At 33.0% G+C, this 23450-nt stretch overlaps 1 protein-coding gene across 2 annotated transcripts in view; it reads right to left on the reverse strand.

The window, feature by feature from the left end:
• Fbw5 (F-box and WD repeat domain containing 5) overlaps window positions 1–18998 on the reverse strand; it is a 111942-nt gene extending 92944 nt beyond the window's left edge. Inside the window, exons 1-4 of one of the 2 annotated variants that reach the window (XM_085817023.1) lie at window positions 18653–18997; window positions 17998–18354; window positions 16576–16750; window positions 7660–8081 (exon numbers count right to left, since the gene is read on the reverse strand). In XM_085817023.1, the coding sequence (XP_085673149.1) occupies window positions 7660–8081; window positions 16576–16750; window positions 17998–18351 (951 nt within the window). In that variant the 5' untranslated portion in view covers window positions 18352–18354; window positions 18653–18997. Of the gene's footprint in view, window positions 1–7659; window positions 8082–16575; window positions 16751–17997 lie in introns of both variants that reach the window. The other variant, XM_085817024.1, reaches the window with a different exon arrangement.
• Between the last annotated feature and the right edge of the window lie 4452 nt (window positions 18999–23450).

Raw genomic sequence — 23450 nt, forward strand, 5'->3', positions numbered from 1 at the left:
AGATAGACTAACCCAGTGGGCGGAGCGTGCGTCGCCCACATGTCCGCAAGAAAACTAGGGACGATCTGGCTTGCTTTAACACAGAAACCTATGGCGTTTGTATCACATAACTGTTTTTAATTATTAAATGTGATACGTTGTATAAGTGATAAGATTATGAAAGTCGCAATTTTTGCAAACAAGATTTAATATATCTCATAAAAGCACTTTTTACTGAATTTTGCACGTTTTTTCCAAACGTAATTCTTGTATAAATTTCTTTACTTTAGTAAAACGGTAAAAATTCTAAACGCAAAACTTATGAACTTATTTTGTGTACAAATAAAGTAAAATTAAATAATACTGATAGCATATGATGCTTTGAAACAAATAAGGTAAAATTAAACAAGATCTGATAATTTTCTTTGATTTTATGAGCATTTTCAGGCAGTAGTTTTTAAAATTATTATAAGATAACAAGATGATCATTTATTTGATTATATGATCATTAATTATTAACATTACAACATGAATATTTATTTTAGTAATTCATAAAATTAGGAGCATAAACTTTTTTGAGTGTAATGAGGGAAAAAAGATCTCTCTGGAAGCACTCAGCAATATAATTTTATATTACGCCCAAAGGATCGTTTTTGTATCGTTTTGCGTGTTACTTTTATTTATTAAACATCATGTTCTTCGCAAGTAAACCACATAAAATTCAATTCAAGAACAATATCACAAAATATTTGAAAATGACATATCTTTAGAATTTCCGCGCTGGAGATAAAAATGTTATTTTCTGTACAGGGTTGCCATTGCTTGCTTTGAACTCATCGAGTTTGTTAATCAAAACTTCGTTAAAGTTACAAAATATGAAATGGGTTAAAACAAAGGGCGTCCACGTTCCCATGTTCGGGTGGAGGATTACGTTATTCAAAATTTTATGGTTCTAAATTCTGTTGTTTTTTCCTTCACAGTGTGAGAAAAACATGCATGCATTCATGCAGATTCTTCATTATTTAATTTATTTAAACATTGGTGCGTGCTTACGGGTTCGTTATGAAATGAATGCACAAGTCCAATGAAAAATGAACAAAATTTATTATTATCACAACAAAAATGCTTAAATTTTCTCAGATATTCGTGCACAGTAGTTATCTTTTAACTACTCAAATGTTCAAGAGAACTTAATTTCGGAACACGTAAAGAAAGCTAATCCGCGAATTCACTACATTCAACAAGAGCAGTTTTCTAAACAAACTCTTAAAACAACAAGAAACTAACTAACATCACAAGGAACTGAGAGGATTTCCTCCTTTTAAAAGATTTTGAATCGTGCGCGAAAATTTTCTGGAACTTTTTTGAAATCAAAAAGAGATATTTATTTATTAAATGTTAAATGCACGTGCTCTTGTATTTTTAACTTTCCAGCTTAGCTTTTTTAATTGCGTTAAGTGTTACTGCCCGTGAGTTGGGTCGGTGAAACTGTCGTATGAATATGAATTTTTGTAAGCCTTTTGTGAATTTATTTGATTATTATTTTCATTTTTTACACAAGTATTTTTTAATGTAAAACCACTAAAACGGAAAATCATATTGACATGATTATATAAATATCAATTTGTTAGGCATCAAACTGGTGACCGCGGGTACACATTGTGCGAAACGGGTCCGTGACACTTAGCCGACGGGACACTTAACTGACACCAGTTAGCCGACAGGACATTTAGCCGACACGTGCTAAATGACCTGTCGGCGCTATTCGTCATGCACTGCACAGGGAATAAAACAATTTAATTTATAAGTCTACTAACATTAGCTATTTAAATACCAAATCCGTAACAATATAATATAGGGCGATAATAATTGGTGGCAACAGTTTGCAAAGTGAAACGAACATTTATAGTGAAACAAAGCAAAATGTCGTTTCGAAACTAATAGCTTTTCTGAGCTGTCGCCCCTTTGGGCTAATAAAATAAATTAACAATAAATAAGAAAACTTATGCAGAACTAGACATAAATTTTAAAAAAAAATCATTATAAAATACTAGCACAATTAATTATTACAATTAAATACAATTTTTAACATTAGAATAAATGCATAAAAATTATTAAAGTGTGTGTGTGTGTATTTAATTATGGCAAAGCACACGAGGGCTATCTGCCTAAGGGGAGAGATGCCTTCGTGGAGGACTTTCTAAGGGGAACTGGCTCGTATACACATTACACATGGGTAAAACCACGAAAACGCCCATGCAGCCAGCCCGTTCGCGGGATTCGAACCTCGGACCGAACCAGTGTTCAGCGACTTTACCGCTCGGCCGCTGGTGGGCCAATTATTAAAGTGTTAAAAGTGTTAATTACTATGATGTATTATGAAATATTATTGAAATAAAACTTCTTTGTAGAATATTATGCTAGAATATTCAGATATAATTTTAAAAAAGCAGCACAAATAAGAATTTTAAGCAAAAACTTTCAAAAATCCATTTTTTCGGTTTTAGTATTTTTTACTTATTTACACCAATAAAAAGCATAATAATTGTAAGAGAAAATTCTTTGTTTGAATTCTTCTATTAGTTCAGATTTAAAATATTATTTTTTAAAAGAAGGAGATACAAATTTCCTTACAACATAGGAAAAGTGAAAAAAATACCCAGGCCTGAAAGCATGCAACAGCTTTATAATTATTTAAAACATTATTTATACCTGATAAATATGCTAAATTTTTAAAAATCAATCTCAGTTTCAAAAATAAAAATATCTAAAAATTCTAATTTGTGAAATGAAATGCTATCACCAGCTTTTTCTTGAAAATTATACGCGCTGCAATAGCCAACTATTGTTAAGTTTCTGCAAGTCGTCCCTACTCCACCGGATGTTGTCAAGGTGACAGCCAGCAATACTCCAAGGCAAGGGAGAAAACCCATTTGGGTTGGTCTATTTCTTATGAGATCCATGGATACATATCAAACAATGCTAAATTAACACAATAATTAAAAGTATATATGAGATCTTTAAGAATCGAAAAATTAATTTTACTGATAGTGAAAAAATAACTAAATATTGAACTTATGGAGAAGTCGAGAAATTTTGTAATTGATAGTAAGTTTGAATAATTATTGGGTGCGTGTCAGCTAAAAGTTACTGTCGGCTTTATGTCCTGTCAACTAAATGTGTTGACAGTTAAGTGTCCCGTAGCTAAATGTCCTGTCGGCTAACTGTCTGTGTCGGCAAAATGTCCTGTCAGCTAAGTGTCCTTGTCGGCTAACTGTCCGTGTCGGCTAAATGTCGTGTCGGCTAAATGTCCTGTCGGCTAAGTGTCCATGTCGGCTAAGTGTCCATGTCGGCTAAGTGTCCCTGTCGGCTAAATGTCTTGTCGGCTAACTGGTGTCGGTTAAGTGTCCTGTCGGCTAAGTGTCCGCGACCGCACTATAAACTACCTATAAATACTGTATTTTGAGTGAATTCTGAAAAACTTTTAGTGATTTAGCATGTTTAAATTAATTTTAAATTTCTGCAGACAACCCTGACAACTATAACTTATGAAATGATGAAGAATTACATGCTTGAATAAGTCATGCTTGATCAGATGAAAAGAAACACATTAGAAAGCTTGTGCAGAAACCTTTGTCAAATTTGTGAGCCCTTTTTGTTGTTTGGAGCTAGAAAATACTACTGTTGAATGCAAATGTGTATGTGTAATTAACGCTTTGTTGTCCTGACTAGAACAATGTTAGTATTGCTGGCTGTGGTATTGTAGGGCTTAGATTTGAATCCAAGAGAGGGCTTGGATGTTTGTAAATATAGAGTGTCTTTGCAACATGTGGGCACTTACAATACATGGTAAGATGAAAGCCCTGTCATATGGTTTGGTAATAATGAATAGGACACCTTTTGGACCCCCAGAGGATTCTCCTTCAAAATTGGGACACAACTGGGCTTCCCCCTTCTTAGCATGCTTTTGTCGCTAGTTCTTTTGTCTTCTGTACGATGCTCATGGACCATGCCAGCAACAAATGCAATTGTGTACTCCTAGCCATGATAAAATATATGAACTTATTCTGATGTTACTGTCAGACATGTCAGATAAAGTGCACCAACACAATGTTTTAAATTCATATGTATTTTGTGAAAACTAGTTGAAAAGTAATTTAATAGTATTTTGTTTTCATGGAGTTTGTGTAATGTTAGGAAGAAAACATTGAGCTGCAATTTGCCTTCCACAAAAACTTTTTAACATCGTAATTTGGCCCTGCATAGCTCATTGTTTCCAATTAGCATTAGAAATTTTGATAAAAAAGCACTAATAATATGAATGATTTTTTAATATTTTTTGAAACCATAAACGTTTTATGACAAATCATCCCAAGAAGCAGCCTGAATTGAATGACATTGGTAATGGTCTAGGTGTCGAAATAATAAAAATCGGCTATAATTCGGACAATTGACAGCATACAGTTTACAAACAGCTCTTGTAATCTGGAAGAACCATCCAGCTTTATACAAGTACTTTGGATCATAATACAGTCAAAAGTCGTTAATCTGGACTCGTCGGGACTTCAGCGATTCCGGATTATCAATTTTTCCGAATTATAGATCATCAGTTTAAATCTCGTAAGATGGCATGCAGAAATTCTAAAATTAAAAATATGAAACCGTAATTTATTAAATAGAGAACAATTATGATCTAAAGGGTATCAAAATTTAGAAAAAAAAAGCTTAATATTTATTTGTTTACTTTATTAAACATTTCTTTCAATGTAAGTTGTTTAAGTTGCTTCATTTTATGAGATAATACTTTCTCTTTAATTCTATAAACAGACATAATTTCTTGTTCAGTTGCAAAGTTCCGCTGTTCAAGTCCCGTAATTACTGTGCCGAGAATACCAACTAACTTGTCAATCGAAATTTTTTCGTTTTCACTAACCTCCCTGTCACCTTCTTCATATCTTTATCCATTTTTTTCAGCAATTCCACTTTTCGTTTGATGGACATCGGAACATACTTTCGTTTGTAGATCCTTTGGGAGCTCCAGTATCGGAAATTATATTTGACATAATCGAAAGTTCAAGTTTACTTTTATAAAATTGCTCTTACAGTCTGCAAAAAATATTAAGCCAGAAATAATCTGAAGATTAAGGAACAACGCAATCATCAACATTAACTGAAATAGATAATTTTAGCTCATACTGTCCGTTATACATAAAACGTGCAAGTGAAAACGTATTCTGCGCTTGCACACAGACATATGCGCAGTCGTAAAGGTCTTACGCGCACGCGTAAACGCCTATGCGCATGTGTCAACGCGCCGCATGCGCAGAAAGTTTTTAGCTTTGAGGTCCGGATTATGGGTGTCCGAATTAACGACTTTTGACTGTATCAAATAACAAGCATGTGGGTTTTTTAGACTGAATCCTATATTTTGAACTTTTAAAACACCAGGCAATGATCACTTGGCGATATCCCACATTTATTATCATATCTAATATTTCGTAATTTTTTATTTTTTAAATTTTAATGATTTTTATTACTCTTATTTTAATATATTTTCTTGTTAATGCACAATTATTTTCATTTACTGTTTCTCTTGAAATGTTTATTTATGTTAATTAATCAGTTATTTTATATTCTGAATCTGCATTGTCACTTCTCTGTTTTTCTGCAAGAATGAATATTAATTAACTAACATGCACACTCATATGTGAAGATCTGAGATTGCTTAGACAGAGTGTGTTCTACCTGCTCAAATCCACGTTACTAGTTGTTGTTCTAAGATAAGCATTCTTGTCTATGGCTTTGCTTTATTCTTGATAATAGTGCTGTCATGCTGGTGTAGGTTTAAGAGCCACACATTTAAATATCTCTGTGTAGTCTTTGGATAATAAATACTTAGATTAAGTTTTAATTTAAAATTCTACTTTTGAGTTCATGCCATAAATGCTGGATGATTTGTAAGCACCATGCTATGGTATGCTATCTGTTCAATTTACTTAGCTTTAAATAAAAGGGTCCTTTACAATTTTCTGAAGTTCTGTTTTGTCTTAGACATAATGATAAGTCACTTACATGTCTATAGGAGGGTCTGCCACAAGTTAAATTTAATTACAGCCACATTATCTACACTGTAAATAGTAGAACGTTTTATTAAAATTTGATATTTGGCTTTTACAGGATAAAGTGAAAGATCTTTAATAAGATTTCCATAATGCACCATTAATTATTATTAACTGTGCAAAGTGTTTTATAAAGTATTTCTCCCACCTTCTTAGCATGCCTTTGTGGTATACTGGTTAGCACACTCGACACGCAATCGAGAGGTCTGTGGTTCGAGTCCTGGCAAAGCCATTGTTCACTTCTCCAGGTTAAAAAATATATTAATGTCTCTAGAGTTTAAAAACTGAATTAAAAGAACTGTTATTAGTAACTTCGTTATGCAAGAGTAACTCAAATTTAATACAGTCAAAAGTCTTTAATCCGGACATTCATAATCCAGAATGATCTATAATCCGGACCTCAAAGCTACAAACTTTCTGCGCATGCGTAAACGCAAAATGCGTTTATGTTTACCGATGTGCATTTAATGTATATCGGACGGTATAAACTAAGCTAAAATTATCTAATTATCTATTTCAGTTAATGTTGCAGATTGAATTGTTCCTTAATCTTCTAATTGGATCCGGCTTATTATTTTTTGCAGACTGTTAGAGCAATTTTATAAAAGTAACTTTCGATTATGTCCAAAAGTATTTCTGATGCTGGAGCTGCCAAAGGATCTACAAAACGAAAGCATGTTTCGATGTCCATCAAACAAAAAGTGGAATTGCTGCAAAAAATGGACAAGGGCATATCCTTTGTTTCTCTAAACATTCCGAAATCTGTTTATCAATTTCACCCTGCTCTGTGGGGGAGGGAAAGTCGCGGAGTGCATTAAATTGGAAGTTGATCTGTCAGCACTGTCTTCACCTTCAGGGCAGATGTTTTTATTTTATCCGGCTTATAATTCCTTACTAAATGTAGTATTTCATCTCGATGTACTCCGTCTTTGATATCATTTCAATCAAATTCCTCGTCATTATAAATATTGCGAATACACATCGCATAGTTTTCTGGTTGCAGTTTTCTAATTTCGACTATGCGTAATTAATGTACGCTTTACACATGCGCGCGTTGAAAGAAATGTTTAATAAAGTAAACAAATAAATATTAAACTTTTTGTAAATTTTGATACCCTTTAGATCATAATTGCTCTTTATTTCATAAATTATGGTTTCATATTTTTAATTTTATAATTTCTGTATGTCATCTTACCAGATTTAAATTGATGATCTATAATCCAGAAAAAACCGATAATCCAGAATCGCCGAAATCCCAAAGAGTCCGGATTAAAGACTTTTGACTGTATAACTAATACATAAGCATTAACATAAAACAACAGACTTTTGAACATTATCTGAAAAAGTCTGTAATATAGGAGCAAGTTGGTTTTCCACTTTGAGAATCCATGGATTCATGAATTATTTTTTAATGGCAAGTACCTACTAAGGTGAAATGTCTGTTAAATAAGGATTCAATAGTACTTAACAAGAATTTTTACTTGTTTTTAAAACATAGATTTCTTTACTGTTTACATGTGCCAAGTTTAATACAAAAATTTATTAAAATAAAATCATATACCTTAATATCCTGAGGAAATGAACCAGATGCTAGTTCTAAAGTGCGACTTCTTCCTGATGGCCATGGTGCAACATTCAAAGCATCACGAGATACAGGATTTCCATGGACTACAACTTCTGAAGAGGAGTGAGATGCCTGAGGATCTTTTAAAACATCAATTTTAGAATCTGAGGTGAAGCAATTTGCTACTGTGATTGTACGTATAGAGCTGGCTTTCCGATTGTAAAATTTAAACAGACGCTTAATAATAGGTTTTTTTTCAGATTCAGATTCTTGCCATGCCTTATTTAACCATAAAGCTGAACATGAAACCAAATGCCCCAAAAAATGTAGTCTACCAGATAACAAATAATCATCAGTGTACCACGTACCAAATATGTCATAAGGCTTGTTAAGCACTCGACACTGAAGAGTAAAATTTCCTGTGGGAAAAAGGATATTTATGAGAATCAGTGTTACATTTAAAAGCTTAAGTTTTATAATTTTAGCCATAATATATTTGTATCAAGCACAGGAAATTTTGGCAGCCACCTAAAGCACTAACTAAGTTATTGTCACAAATGATACACTAAGGAAAAGTATATTTTGCTTTGAAATATTACAGTAACAGCTTGACAAACTGATAAGCTTGGGAAATGCCAAATGTCACACACAATAAATTTCCAAATAGTTAAATGCGTAAAAAAAAAAATTTAATTCATGGTAGAAAAGCCAAAAATGAATGGAAAAAAAAAAAATTCTGATCTAAAAAAATAGTCATTTATTATCAGCTTGAATATCTAAAGGTTACATTTAGCATTATACAAACGCTTTAAAAAAAAATTCTTTTTGAAACACAAAAGCCAATGTATTTTCATAGCTCTTAAACACATGAAAGTAAAACAACTTAGGTTGACAGATTTTCATTTGATTATGAAAGCCCATCAAATACGAAAGTTGGCGATATCCTAACAAACTTATGCTAATCATCCTAGCTGCAGTATGAAAGAACAGATTGCTTTTTATTTAGTTAGATAATCAAGAGATACAAGTTACAGATATAGCATGTAAAAAATTTAAATGCTTCACATAATTTTCACATTCCATTGTTAATTTGTTTGGCTAATCTTGGAATATACACTGACTACCAATAAGTATTTGGACACCTATGCAAATGATGATATCTGCGGTCCTAAGTTACGCCACGGACTCCGCCGGTACATATCGTGTAGGAAACAGCATCGGCTTTAGTTGCGTGCAAGATGCCTCGCAGTTCGGACCTCTCTGATTTCGAGAAAGGTATAATTATCTGGTATCACAAATGTGGCCGATCCTTAAGGGACATATCTAGCCATCTGAAGTACCCAAAATCGACAGTGGCCTATGTGATTAAGAAGTGGAAGGTGAGCCGTGATTGTCGGAATGTGCCCCGAGTCGGCAGACCAACGAAATTGGGAGATAGAGACCGACGAGTGCTGTCGAGAGAAATTCGGAAGAACCGCACCCAACCAATGGCCCTCATCCGCAAGGAGTTTCAACAGGCATCCGGGAGTATTGTTTCAATGAATACCATCCGTAAGGAAGCACATCTGCTTGGTTTTCATGGTTAGTGCTGCTGCCCATAAGCCTTTGATCACAAAGTCCAACCTTGCTGCTCTGTTAATGTGGTGCAAAGCACATCAAAATTGGACCGTAGATTAGTGGAAACGGATTCTTTGGAGTGATGAATCAAGGTTCACCCTTTACCGTTTGGATGGCAGGGTCTGGGTCTGACGTCTACCTGGAGAATGTCTCCTGCCAGAATGCATTGTGCCAACAGTCAAGTTCGGCGGAGGTGGAATTGTGGTCTGGGGGTGTTTCTCCTGGTATGGGCTGGGACCCTTGGTCCCCATTGATGGTAACCTCAACTCCGATGCCTACTGCACTATTTTGGATGACAATGTGCTTCCTACGTTGTGACAGTTTTACGTGTTGGACCCCTGTTACTTTCAGGACTACGATGCCAGTTGTCATGTTTCGATGTTAACCAAGGCTTGGTATGGTGCCAATGGAGTTCATCGAATGAGCTGGCCTGCCCAGAGTCCAGACCTGAACCCTATCGAGAACCTCTGAGACGAGTTGCATCGCCGAATTCAGGGGTGCACTACCCGTGCAAAATCGGTGAAGGAACTTCTATGTCTTCTCCAAGCCGAGTGGAAGAAAATACCACTAGTTGTCATATAAAGACTTGTGGAAAGTATGCCCCGGAGGGTCCACGCTGTAATTACCTCTCGTAGAGGCTCTACCAACTATTGATTTTGAATAAAGTTAGTTTTTCTTTTCTATCACAGGTGTCCAAATACTTATTGGTAGTCAGTGTACTTCAGACTTCGTTGAGCAAGTTGTCAAAACACAAGTTCATTAGACAGTTGTTTTATGAACAAGCTTCATTTAAGAGCTGTATATTCATTACCTACATGTATGATCTGAGAATTGATTGAAGTGTTTAACATTGTGAAAAAGATTATCATGGGCCACCATTTTACATTCCAAGATACATTATACGAACCACACATTTTATCTACAATATCTACTCCTAATTTGGTTTCATTGTAAAAACTGATTACTTCTGGTTTCTGTTTTTCACAGTAGAAAGAGCATCAATAGCTTGGTCATTATGCAGTGATGAAACAAGAAGGATATTTTTGTTTTTTCTTGGAACGTAGGACATCAAAATATTACCATCACTACTGAAGCCAAACTTACTGGAGTGTTTGTGGTCTGGCTTTGTTCCAAATAAAAGTCAGTATTTTTTTTCAATCAATGCAGCTTTCAACATCAAAATCTTCATCTCTGACATCCTCATCTTCGTCATCTCATGCCTCCAATAAACAGTGAATTTCTTCAAGGTCTTGAGGGTTTCTCAAATCAAACTTTTTTTAAAAAAATTTTATACTTTTTGATGACTGAATCAAACAAATATTTATAATGTTGTTATGAAAATGTCTTTGCCAAATTTTGTAATATACAATATTTAAAATTATTTACAATTAATGACATAATCAGGCACCATGTACTTGAAAAGCCACAGCCCCAAAACATACTCAGTTTTGTAGATAATAATAAAACATTTTATTATATGAAATTGCTAACCAAAAAGTGTGATACAATATTAAAAAATCACAGAAAACTTACTTGTCAAATTGCAACATAATCGGGCATGATGAGCCTATTAGATCATTTCATCAGCCAAGTAGAAATAAAGAAACCTATTCACTGACTGACCTTACAACTGCCAGTGGCACTAGAAGATAGGAAGCCAACTGGATGGAGAAGGAGTGACGACGTTTGAAGGAGGCAATGCAAACAAAAGTGCTCCAGGTGTGCCTAGCAGATCAAATGCACCCGACAGAGTGTTAAATAGATAGAAAATTAATTAATCAATGTCACAGGCAGGAAAATCGGAAATGGAAAAATTAAAAGAACAGAGATTATGCAATGATTTAAAAACTGTCAGATCAAATTTAAGGAAGGAGAAAGGAAATTTTCTTTTTATTTGTGGTTTGATATATCATGAAGTTTCAGGAGAAAAGGGTATATCAGTTTGTATTACCACAGAGGAGATGCTAGAGAGTTTTTCACCTAGCACATGAATCCGCTTTCAGTGTGTACTTATGAATTTAAAAACCAAAGAATGGATTCGGTATAACTTTTATCGGAAATTCATAGTTAAAGATATTACAAAATACTATAAATCTCACAAGAAGTGTCAGCTGAGGAATACCAAAAAATGAATAAGTGATGCATAACTCCAGTACTCAAACCAGAATTGCCATTGGAAGAGCAGAGAAAGGAGCTCACTTCTTCCCCAACGCATCTCTCTCAACATTGTTTCAGTGCTATGCCATGTGGACTAAAGAATGCTGCTGCGATTTTTCAATGTACAATGAACTTTGGCAAACTATAGAGAGTCTGCTTGTGGCTACATTGATGACATAGCAGTACTTTTAAATTACTAGCCAAATGGGGCAATCTTTGGAATATGGTAACAGGTAGTTTGGCGACATTTTGGTACGGCAATAAAGGTTACTAGCTAGGACTTGTGTGTACATGGATAAAGTCAAGAGTGTGTGCGCAATGCCATTTTTGTGCAATTCTGGGATGTTTTTTAAGTGAAAATAGGTCGACGTGTACATGGATACCATGTACGTGGAATTCTTAAAAACGCGGCAAGCAGTTTGTGATTCTGCACTTTCTCCCAATTTCGCACCTAATCTTCGTCATGATTAAGCACTTTTGTTCCATAAAAGTTCTAGCATAAGCATAATTCGGCTAGCAGATTGTTGGAAAAAAATTTTGAGTTAAAAAAAAAAAAAAATGCCTTTACTTCGTGAAAACAAAATGGTGTCCAGAAACTAGCAGTTTGCTGTAGCAGGGTTGGTCGCCAAATTTTCGCCAAAAAATCGCCAAGTTACCATAATCCAAAGATTAACCGCCCAATGATTACATGTGCCATCATTGTGGAATTCTTTGTAGTTTTATGTCACTCTTTGACTTTATATTGAACTAAGGACAATAAGTAAACACTTAACACCATGGCATAATGATATACTTTTCATTATAATTATTATATTGATTTCACATTCCTACTTTTTTGACAGGTTATACAAACTAATGGAGACAAGGTCGATACTTACTGTGCTAAGTACTAAATGTTTTAGTTGTTTTTAATACTTTAGGTATTATATGCTGATATGTGTTAGAATGGTATATATACAGTGGTGGCCAAAATTGTGGACACTTTTGGAAATTTTTCCGTTTTTGAACTTTGTATGCTTATAGAAAATGTTACATTTCACAAAATGCAAACCTGTATATATCATTTTAAAGAGAATTTATTACTGAATTCAATACAAAACACAAAATTCAATTATTTGCAATACAAAAAAGTTAAATGATAATAGTTCTCGATCAGTACTTAGTAGGGTACCCTTTATTTTTTATTACAGCTTCACATCGACGTTTCATTGAGCTGACAAGAGTTTTAAGCTCTTCTTTCGTTATTACATGATTCCAGGAAACAATTTTAGCCTCAATTAGTTCCCTTTTATTTCATGGGCGCCTCATTCGGACAAGAGTTTTCAAACGGTGCCACAAATTTTTGATAGGATTGAGGTCAGGACTGTTTCCTGGCCATGACAACAATTTAATGCTCTTTGTATGAAACCACTCTTTCGATATTTTGGCCATGTGGCAAGGAGCAGAATCCTGCTGAAAAATAAACGAAGCAGGAAAGAGATCTCTGATGGAAGGTAGAAGTTTTGGTTCTAGAATAATGTCAATGTATTTTCTGGCATTCAGTGTCCCATCGATGACATAAAGGTGACCAATACCATCTGCTGACATGCATGACCAAATGATAACACTAACTGGGTTCTTCACAGTTGCTTGAATGCAGTCAGCATGTAGCTCTTCTCCTATTCTACATCTTACATATTTTCGCCCATCACTACCAAATAACGATATCTTAGTTTCATCACTCCATATAACTTGTGATCATTGTGTATTATTGTGACTCCATATAACTTGTGATCATCTGTCTAATTAATGTGTTCCTTTGCCCACTGTAGTCTTTTATTTAATTGCTGAAAATTAAGATAAGGCTTTTTTCGTGGAATTCTACCTCTCAGTCCAACATCTGTTAATCTTCTCCTGATTGTTCTTGAACTGACAGAAACACCAGCATCATTCAGATCAGTTCTGATGGCCGCTGATGACATTTTTCTAGTTTGGAGACATAGTCCTTTTCTTCCTCTGTCAGCAATAGATGTGGTGCACCTTTTTCAGCCTTTTCCTTCTTTGTTTTTTATTGAATTTGTCTCCTGATATTGTAAACAAAACTTTCGGACTCCAGATGTAGTCACTGAACCACCCACCTGTCTTGCAATTTCAGCATAGGAAAGACCACTTTCTCATAACACAATAATATTACATCTCTTTCTAGGTGTCCAATCTACTCTTTTATTTGATGTCATCGCTTCTTGACTAAATATTAAAAATTTTTACAAAAATTCCTACTTGTAATTGTAGTGTATAAGAAACAGGTCCTCCTTGTACAGAACAAAGCAAAATAATGAATTGTTTCAAGTGTAAACATGATGTCAGCTTCTACTGGCAGTTACTAACATTTGATTGGTTCTCAGAACAAGAACAGTGATTGGCCAGGAAAGCTAGACATTACAAACCACTTCAGAACTGTATTTTTTATTTATATTAAAGTACATATAACTTTTCTGTATTGCAAATAATTAAATTTTGTGTTTTGTATTGAATTCAGTAATAAATTCTCTTTAAAATGATATATACAAGTTTGCATTTTGTGAAACGTAATATTTTCTATAAGCATTCAAAGTTCAAAAACATAAAAATTTCCAGAAGTGTCCACAATTTTGGCCACTGTACATATATATATATATGCTATAATTTCTGTGAGTTAAAAAAAATTTTCTTATGTGTTTTTATATGACTAAAACATTAATTACTGTTAAAATTAAGATGAAAATTTGTGTTCTGTAATAATTAAGGTGAAATCTGTATGGTAATTAAGGTAGAATTATTCCAGTGTATCAGACTTATCAAATATGTAATCTTGTGTTTACACCCTAATCACAATCTTAGGTTGGGAGGTATTGTGTCTGATATTCCTCTATTATGTTCAACAGAAAATGTACGCAGCTCCTTCTGACAAATGATTACCATAAGGAATGATTTAATTAGGGATTGGACAGTAGAGAAGTAAGAGCATGATAGCCGCAGGTATGCACTTACAAATATACGCCACAGCTGCATAGTACAAGAGACACTAGAAACAATTAATAATTGAGACAAGTTTTAAAAGTGCCTCCTTCTTTGTTGAAAGGAATACTCAACCAAACAAAATTGACTACTGCAGAAGGTATAACTAAATAGCAGAAACTGATGGAAGCCTTTGTACGAAGTGCAAAAATGAACCAGACTGCAGAAATGAGATCTGCGTCAGTAGCTATTTGGTAGACTCTGCAGAGATATTAATAAATGTTTAATTGATGAGCTGCAGATAGAAGTGCAGCTCAGAATTGCAAGAATGACTGATGCAACTTTGGATTTCTGCCAACTTTCATGGCTTGATTTTAGCCAACTTTCACAGTCGATGGGATAATACATAATTATCGATCTTACAACTGAACTGTGGCATTACATTTATCTATTACTGGCATTTAGGTCACAGTTTTTTATTTTATTTATTTTTTTATGAGGAAAGCAGTTCCAGGTTTTTCATGTGCTTTCTGATGGTTTTATAAATCTTTCATTTCCTTCATTTTTCCTTCAAAAAATAATTTAAAAAAAAAAAAAAAAAGAGTACAACTCTCTAAAGTTTTGCAATAATCTGCTTACTTGAGCCTTCTAGTTAGTTCAATGATAGATAATTGGGCTTTTACTGTAATATGTTAAATTTATATGGGATGCTAATTTTACTTATTACACACAAGACCCCAAAAATTCTGAAATTAGGCCTAATAATATATGTATAATACAGTCAAAAGTCGTTAATTCGGACACCCATAATCCGGAATGATCTATAATCCGGACCTCAAAGCTAAAAACTTTCTGCGCATGCATTGCATTCATGCATGTGCATAGGCATTTACGCGTGCACGTAAGACCTTTACGGCTGCGAATATTCATGTGCGCATTCACATAATGTGTTTACGCATGCGTGTTTAATGTATAACGGACGATATAAGCTAAAATTATCTAATTATCTATTTCAGTTAATGTTGCAGATAGCGTTGTTCCTTAATCTTCGAATTGGATCCGGCTTATTATTTTTTGCAGACTGTTAGAGCAATTTTATAAAAGTAAGCTTGAACTTCCGATTATGTCAAATAGAATTTCCGAAATATATTTACTAATATGTAAACAAAGCGAAAGTATGTTTCGAAGTCCATTAAACAGAAAGTGGAATTGCTGCAAAAAATGGATAAAGGCATATCCTTTGATTATCTAATCATTCTGAAATATGTTTATCAATTTCACGCTGCTCTACGGGGGGCAGGGAAACGACATGGCGCGCAATGAATTGGAAGTTGATCTGTCAGCACTATCCTTATCTTCAGGGCAGATGTTTTTTTTTTTATTTGGCTTATAATTCCTAACTAAATGTAGTATTTCATCTTGATGTATTCCATCTTTGATATGATTTAAATCAAATTCCTGGTCATTATAAATATCACGAGTACACATCAAATAGTTTTATGGTTGCAATTTTCTGATTTCGACTATGCGTAATGTATGCTTTACGCATGCGCGCATTAAAAGAAATGTTTAATAAAGTAAACAAATAATTTTTCTTTTTGTGAATTTTGATACTCTTTAGATCATAATTGCTCTTTATTTCATAAATTACGGTTTCATATTTTTAATTTTATAATTTCTGCATGCCATCTTACCAGATTTAATCCGATGATCTATAATCCGGAAAAATCGATAATCCGGAATCGCCGAAGTCCCGGCGAGTCCGGATTAACGACTTTTGACTGTAATGCAATGTTTTGATAAAAAAATGTTTTTTAGTTCTTGAAAACAGAACCTTTCATGACAGCATACTACATACATTATGCATTTTTATTCTATTCTATACCCGAGTCAATTTAAGTTATCCCTTCTGAAATCTTTTTAAAAACGTTTCCTGAACATAAGTAAAAAGAAATTATCTCAATAAAAATACTTTTAAAAATTCATATACTATATATATAAACAGCAATTTCTTTCCTTTTCACTTCATGATGTGAATTCTAATAGAATATCAATATATTAGATTAAAAGAACTTAATTTATAAAATAAAAATGGAATATTTTCTGAAAAAATAATTTAAAATTTTCATTCGCCCAGATGAAATATAAAAAAAATTTACAAACCTTGAAGATTAAATACTGCTATTTCACCAGAAGCAGTGTGAGCTCCAAAATGAACACCAGAAACAAGGAGAAGTGTATCTGATTCATTGAACTGAGAAAACTGAGTATAATTCCAACTAAAAGATTTCATATCTGTACTGTGGCAAACTTCTGCAGGATAAGTTGCTTTCCATACCTTAAAAAATAAATAAATAAATAAAAGTAAAATTTAAAAAAAAACACACAAAGACAACCAAAATTAACATTTTTTAGTTTATTTGGTCATAGTACGATAAAATATGATTTAGTCTGGTAAAAACATGATAAAATATGAATAGAAATAGGAATACTAACTTTTTCAAATGTAGTTTGAATATCTATAAAATTTTCAAAACAAGGCTGACACTAGATTTTTTACTGCTGACACTAGATTCTGCCATTCAGTGCAGTCTAAATACAAACAAAAAACATGTTTTCTAGAATAGCATAAGCAATTTGCTAATGTATTGGATAATCCAAAAAGTTCTGTGGTTTTTTTTTTTGTTTTTTTTTATGATAAAAACAAATGACGCACTACAAAAACTTAATAAAGTACCATTTTTTACATTTATTTTTAATTCATATCGTTTTTTTTTTTCAGGCTTTTAACTCATGACTTAAGAGGGAAGATATTTTAATATTTAAAACTAACTGTTGTCTTTTAATTATGAATGCTATAATAAACAAGAAAATCATAATTATCTGAAATAGCAATTTATATTTACAAGCAAAGAACAAAATATAAAAATAATTTTACTTAATGTTTTAAGCATGAACAAATGTAACACAAACTATGTAACACAAATCTGAAGCATGAACATCAAATTAGGAAAGTATCTTGATTTTTTACTACCAAAGATTCTTAGAAATATAATAGAAAAATAAAAGTACTGAAAAAATGGCTTAATAGCAATTTGTAGACAATTTACATTAATTTCCTGCATTCAAATTCAACTAGGAATATTTTTTAATGTTTGAAATGAAGTACTAAATATTCATCTTTATTAATACTCATCTTAATTCTGAGTACTGGAACTATGCATAAAGAAATTGTTTTTCCTTCAAGAATTTTGAAAGACATATTTTAACTGGGACAGCAGTCATAACAGCTTGAATTTTTAATGTGTACAAGCATATATTTCTAAGCAATCTAAGACTTATAAAAATAAGGATGTGCTCTACATTTTTGAAAAAAAAAAAAAAAAAGCCTGAAATATAATAAAACAAGACATGGCAATTAATATACATTCATACTTAATTTTTAGTGTAATTTATAAATAATAATAATTAAAATGCATTATCACAATTTAAGTAATTAATCAAGAATAATTTGAAATATCTTAGACCTACAAATATAAATGCAACAATAATATGTAATACATCAAAATATAAAGTTAGTCTCACCTTAATGTACCCATCTTTAGAACTGCTGGCAAACATTTCGCCATTATGTGAAAAACTAACATGAAGAACCTGATGTGTATGTTCAACTAATACTTCTGTTTGCTGCATAGGAGTATGATACTTGAGTCTTTTATATTCACTAAGCCACGAATTTTTACCGGGAGCAATCGGAATGCTTCTGTCTATTTTAAAATCCACATGAAACAACCTCTTCCACAGGAACTGATCGCTTGCTAACCTCAACCAGTTCTTGCAAGTTCTACGAACATTCAATAAATCTTTGGCACTTAAATATGAAAATATATACAAGAGTACGGGATCCGGCATTACATGCCATAATTCAGAAGTATCCATATTCTTGAAGAGTAAAATAAAGATTCTATTAACAAATGCAGTATTTAAACTAACCGCTTCACTTATATTATATTGAACTTGAAAATAATGCTCAATAAAATTAATTTTAAATCACGAAGCAAATAATATTCTTTCATATAGAAGTTAATGTTATTTTCAAAATTCATTGAAAAAATAAGGAAAAGATATTCTTATTATTTGTAGCATGTATAAGAAATACAGGATGCTAATAAAATACAGAATAAAAAAATTAAGAACAAAATCGGTGTATTACGAAATAAGAAAAAAAAAAAAAATCTACCTGGTTAATATTCACATAAATAAATAACAGGAAAAACTTTTTAAATGGCACACCAAGTAACTGCTGTATCTGAATGGCGCACCATTTTTTCAAATTATTAATAAAATAGGAAATCCATTCACGATATTTAAAATAGGACTTAAATATAAAAGCGTCAAAACGCACATAATTTATAATGAAATATAAAAGGCTTTCATTATTCTTAATGTAATTTTTGAATTACATATAATAAATAAAGAATGTAACTGCAGAAAAACATTCCAATATGTTTTCCAAGATCACTAAATTACTGCTCTTGCAAATCTTGGCTACTTAACGTAAACAGATCTAGAGCAGCTGATACGGAGTTTAGCAGAAAACTTTTAATTTTGGATTAACTCCAATAAAATTTCCAGAAACTTTAAATTTTATAGGAAATATTGTCAGCATAAAAAGCTGGACAATATCAAGTTTAAATTATTATTTTAAAAATAAAATTTAAAAACAAAAAAAAATTTTCTTTAATTCTTTAAAAATTATTCCAAACTTCTGTTTGCAAGCAGACTGACATTCTTCGGATTTTCTAAAAACAGAAATATTTCATAAAGATTTTCAGGATCAAGTAAATTATTTAGAAATTTTTAAACTAAACTTATTTTTACTCAAAAACATCTTATAACGAAGTTACAGCTTTTTTATAAAAATTGTTATTGAGTCTATTGAAGTAGGTTCGTACGTATCCTATTTGGAGCTCTCTATGAAAGTTCTTGCTACGGATTCTTGTTTTTGGACCACCAGAAATAATCCTGAGAAATTTATTTTGAATAATTTGAAGCTTGTTAATATCAGATTAAGTAGCATTCGACCATACATGAGTGACATAGTGAATATGGAACGAATAATAGCTGTGAAAATTCTCTTCTGCGGCATTATGTGTCCGAAGGAGTCCGAAAGTATGGACGAGCGCTTGATTCGTCTTTCTTGACTTTTGAATAAGAGCAGTGTCATCTCCATAACTTACGACCAGGAAATTGAAATTTGGAAAATCGTAAGCATACATCGAGTGCATTATTGGCTCCAAGTTGCTTTTTTGTTGGGGTTCTGCGCTCTAGAAAAAGCTCAAGAGACAAAATTATCTTTCAGGGCTATTTTGTAAGCACGACTGTAAATTATTTAATTGTTATTAGACAAAATATCTATTGAGAAAATGGCAACAGCTAATCTCTGGATGTCGTTCTATTTATAATTTTAAAAATATTCATTTAGATGATGTACGCTTGAAATGTTTAACGGTACGATGTAGTAAGTACGTTTGTTATGTTATGTACGTTTAGAATACGTTACGTGTAGGTTATTAAGATATATCTTTAAATAAATGTTCGTTTGTCTTTTACAACCATTTTATGACTGATTGATTTAACTACAAAAGGAAGTTAGCATAAATCAGAAGCGGGATTATTCTGAAACCTAAGCCTAAAGCTACAAGAATTTGCTATACGAAAATAAATTGAAAAGAATTTTAACTTCAAGGTATGTGCATTGATTGATGTAACATATTTATTATAGAATTTAATTTTGTTATTTTTTTTATCATTTTGGAAAGAGAGTTTATTTTTTTCATTTCTTTAAATTTTGAAATATATTTAGAACGTCAAACAAACTTATAAAATACCAATAGCTGTGTTCTACTAAGTTGTCTAATTGGAAGTTAATAATAATAGCATATATATATATATATATATATATATATGCATTTTAATAAGTACGAAAATGTCTATTTTCGGTAAGGCAAAGAAATGCGATTTAAGAATATTTGCTGAAGCATTGGGAGAAGATGTAAATGAGTCAAGAGAATGCGCCAAAGAATGATTAAACATTATAATAAATGAAAGAGAAGAAATTGAAGAACGAAAACGTCAAGATGATGAACGTAGGCGAAGAGAAGAATATGAGGAACAAAAACGAAAGTATGAAATGGAATTTGAACTGCAAAAACTACGTATTGAAGCAAAGTAGATCTACAAATTCTATGAAAATGCTAGTGGTACGCACATGAATCCAAAGTTACAGCTTCATCGTTTGATGCAAAAATTTAAACCTGACGAGAATGATATCAGTTTATATTTAATCATGTTTGAACGTATGGCTAAACAAGTTGAAATACCAGAAAATACGTGGGTTACTCATTTGTTTGGCTTATTGCCGTATGATATTGCTCAGTTAATCGCCAGAGAAAGGGATGAGATTGCAAACGATTATAAAGAAGTTAAAAGGATCTTATTAAAACGGTACAAGATGACACCTGAAAAATTTCGCCAAAAATTTTTTACGCACAATAAGGTGTGGTGTGTGTGATTATGGCAAAGCCTAGAGGGCTATCTGCCTAAGGGGAGGGATGCCTTCGTGGAGGAATTTCTAAGGGGAACTGGCTCGTATACACGTTACACATGGGGAAAACCACGAAAACGCCCATGCAGCCAGCCCGTTTGCGGGATTCGAACCTCGGACCGAACTACCAGTGTTCAGCGACTTTACCGCTCGGCCGCTGGTGGGCTTACGCACAATAAGAGTGTAGGAAACACATGGAAGAATTTTGCGTTTGAGTTAAGAAATTTTTTTAATGAATGGATAAGCGGAATTAAAGTAGATACTTTGAGAAACTTAGCGACCTTATTGTAGCGGATCGGATAAAACGTAAAGTGTCTTTAGAAGTAAAAGATCATTTTATTGACATCTGGTCTAAGTTGATTTCACCAATTGATTTAGTTGAAAAACTAGATGATTATGATACCTTGAAGTCAACTTTACACAATAAACGTTCTGTGCTCTAGAAAAAGCTCAAGAGACAAAATTATCTTTCAGGGCTATTTTGTAAGCACGACTGTAAATTATTTAATTGTTATTAGACAAAATATCTATTGAGAAAATGGCAACAGCTAATCTCTGGATGTCGTTCTATTTATAATTTAAAAAATATTCATTTAGATGATGTACGCTTGAAATGTTTAACGGTACGATGTAGTAAGTACGTTTGTTATGTTATGTACGTTTACGAATACGTTACGTGTAGGTTATTAAGATTTATCTTTAAATAAATATTTGTTTGTCTTTTACAACCATTTTATGACTGATTAATTTAACTACAAAAGGAAGTTAGCATAAATCAGAAGCGGGATTATTCTGAAACCTAAGCTTAAAGCTACAAGAATTTGCTATACGAAATTAAATTGAAAAGAATTTTAGGAAAGAAGCGTAAAGAAGGGTCTTACGACAAACGAAACTCCTTTAAAGATGGTCCAGTTACTGCAATCAACGAAAAGAAAAAACTCTACGGTATCACACATAATGAAAAAGGTGAACCAAAATGCTTCAGCTGTAATAATTTTGGACACATTTCAAGGGACTGTCTGCTGCCCAAACCAGTAGTAACATGCCGAAAATGTAATAAAACAGGTCATAAAGCTAAAAATTGTGTTACTAAGGCTGAAAATAATCATTCAAATGATAAAAATTATTCTGTTGTGCAAGTTGGCGAAAATTCAGAAGAGAGCAATTCATATTTGAAGAAAGCAAAACTGAATAATTCTGAAGAAGTACAGGCTTTAATTGATACGGGGAGTTCTTGTTGTCTCTTAAGGACTTCAGTTGCTCAGAAAAAGCAGAACCTGCTATGAATGAATTGTACGGTTTTGGAAATCAAAGGGTGCCTGCAGTGACTTCTATGGGAATGATTAAAGCCGATATTGAAGTTGTTAATGTAAAAGGCCAAGGCATAAATATATACCTTGTACCTGATAGTGCACAGCCAGTTGATCTAATCATCGGACGGATATAGTTTGATCTCCCTCACATCGCTTATGTCAGAATAGGAAAAAGATTTCACTTCGGGTATAGGGAAGATGAAATATTTAGTAACCTCCAAATTGATGAAAAAAATAAATCGTATCTGCCTTAAAACTCTTGAGGCAAATGAATTAGGGAAAAATACAATCAGTCTTGTCAGTTCTCCAACGGATTCTGTAGATAATGGATTAATTATGATAGAAAATCCTTCCGAAGGTATCGGCTGTTTATTAGAAATTAAAAGAGGCGAAACTTGTATACTAGTGATTAATGTTGGCGATAGAAGTATTAAGCTCCAAAAAGATCAATGCGTTGGGAGAGCAGAAGTTGAACTATGTTTAAATGTTTGAAATTTCTTAATTGAGCTCGAACTTACCAAAAACGGAAAATATTAACAACATAAAAGTTCCTATAAGTTTAAACCAAGTTAAAATTGGCTCGGATCTCGATATTGATCACCAGCAAGAGTTATTGCGTTTTTCGAATAAATACATAGATTTCTTCGCACTGAATATTTCAGAACTCGGGTGCACTGATCTCATAAAAATTGACTCTAAAGATGATATATTCGTTCATCAAACTGCAGTAAAGAAAAACAATACAAAAAGTGCCGTTCTAAGTGAAGGATATGGTGAATTAGGTGTATTTGAAGTTGTTGTTCGGAAGAAGGGGAATTAAGCTGCAAATCTGATTGGACTGAATCGCACTTCGGTGAAAAATAGTCCTTATGCTGCAAATACTATAAATCGACACTGTGGCCAACTGTTCTCTAAACACCACTTCATGCCAAGGCAAAGACAGAATGACGAAAGTGATGATAGTCACAGCCAAGAGAATGTAGATGATAAGCAGCAACTACAACCTCAAAGGCCCGTACGCATATTTCACAAGTGCACATCAGCGTAGCCACTGGGGGAGGGATTTTGAAAATGGACCAATGAGCTTCTATTGTTCTTGTGACGCTAAATCTTCGTGC

Source organism: Stegodyphus dumicola, chromosome 5, assembly GCF_044657685.1.
Source record: "Stegodyphus dumicola isolate Sdum_Otavi_A_Nest chromosome 5, ASM4465768v1".
In the NCBI taxonomy this organism is placed as follows: Eukaryota; Metazoa; Arthropoda; class Arachnida; order Araneae; family Eresidae; genus Stegodyphus; species Stegodyphus dumicola.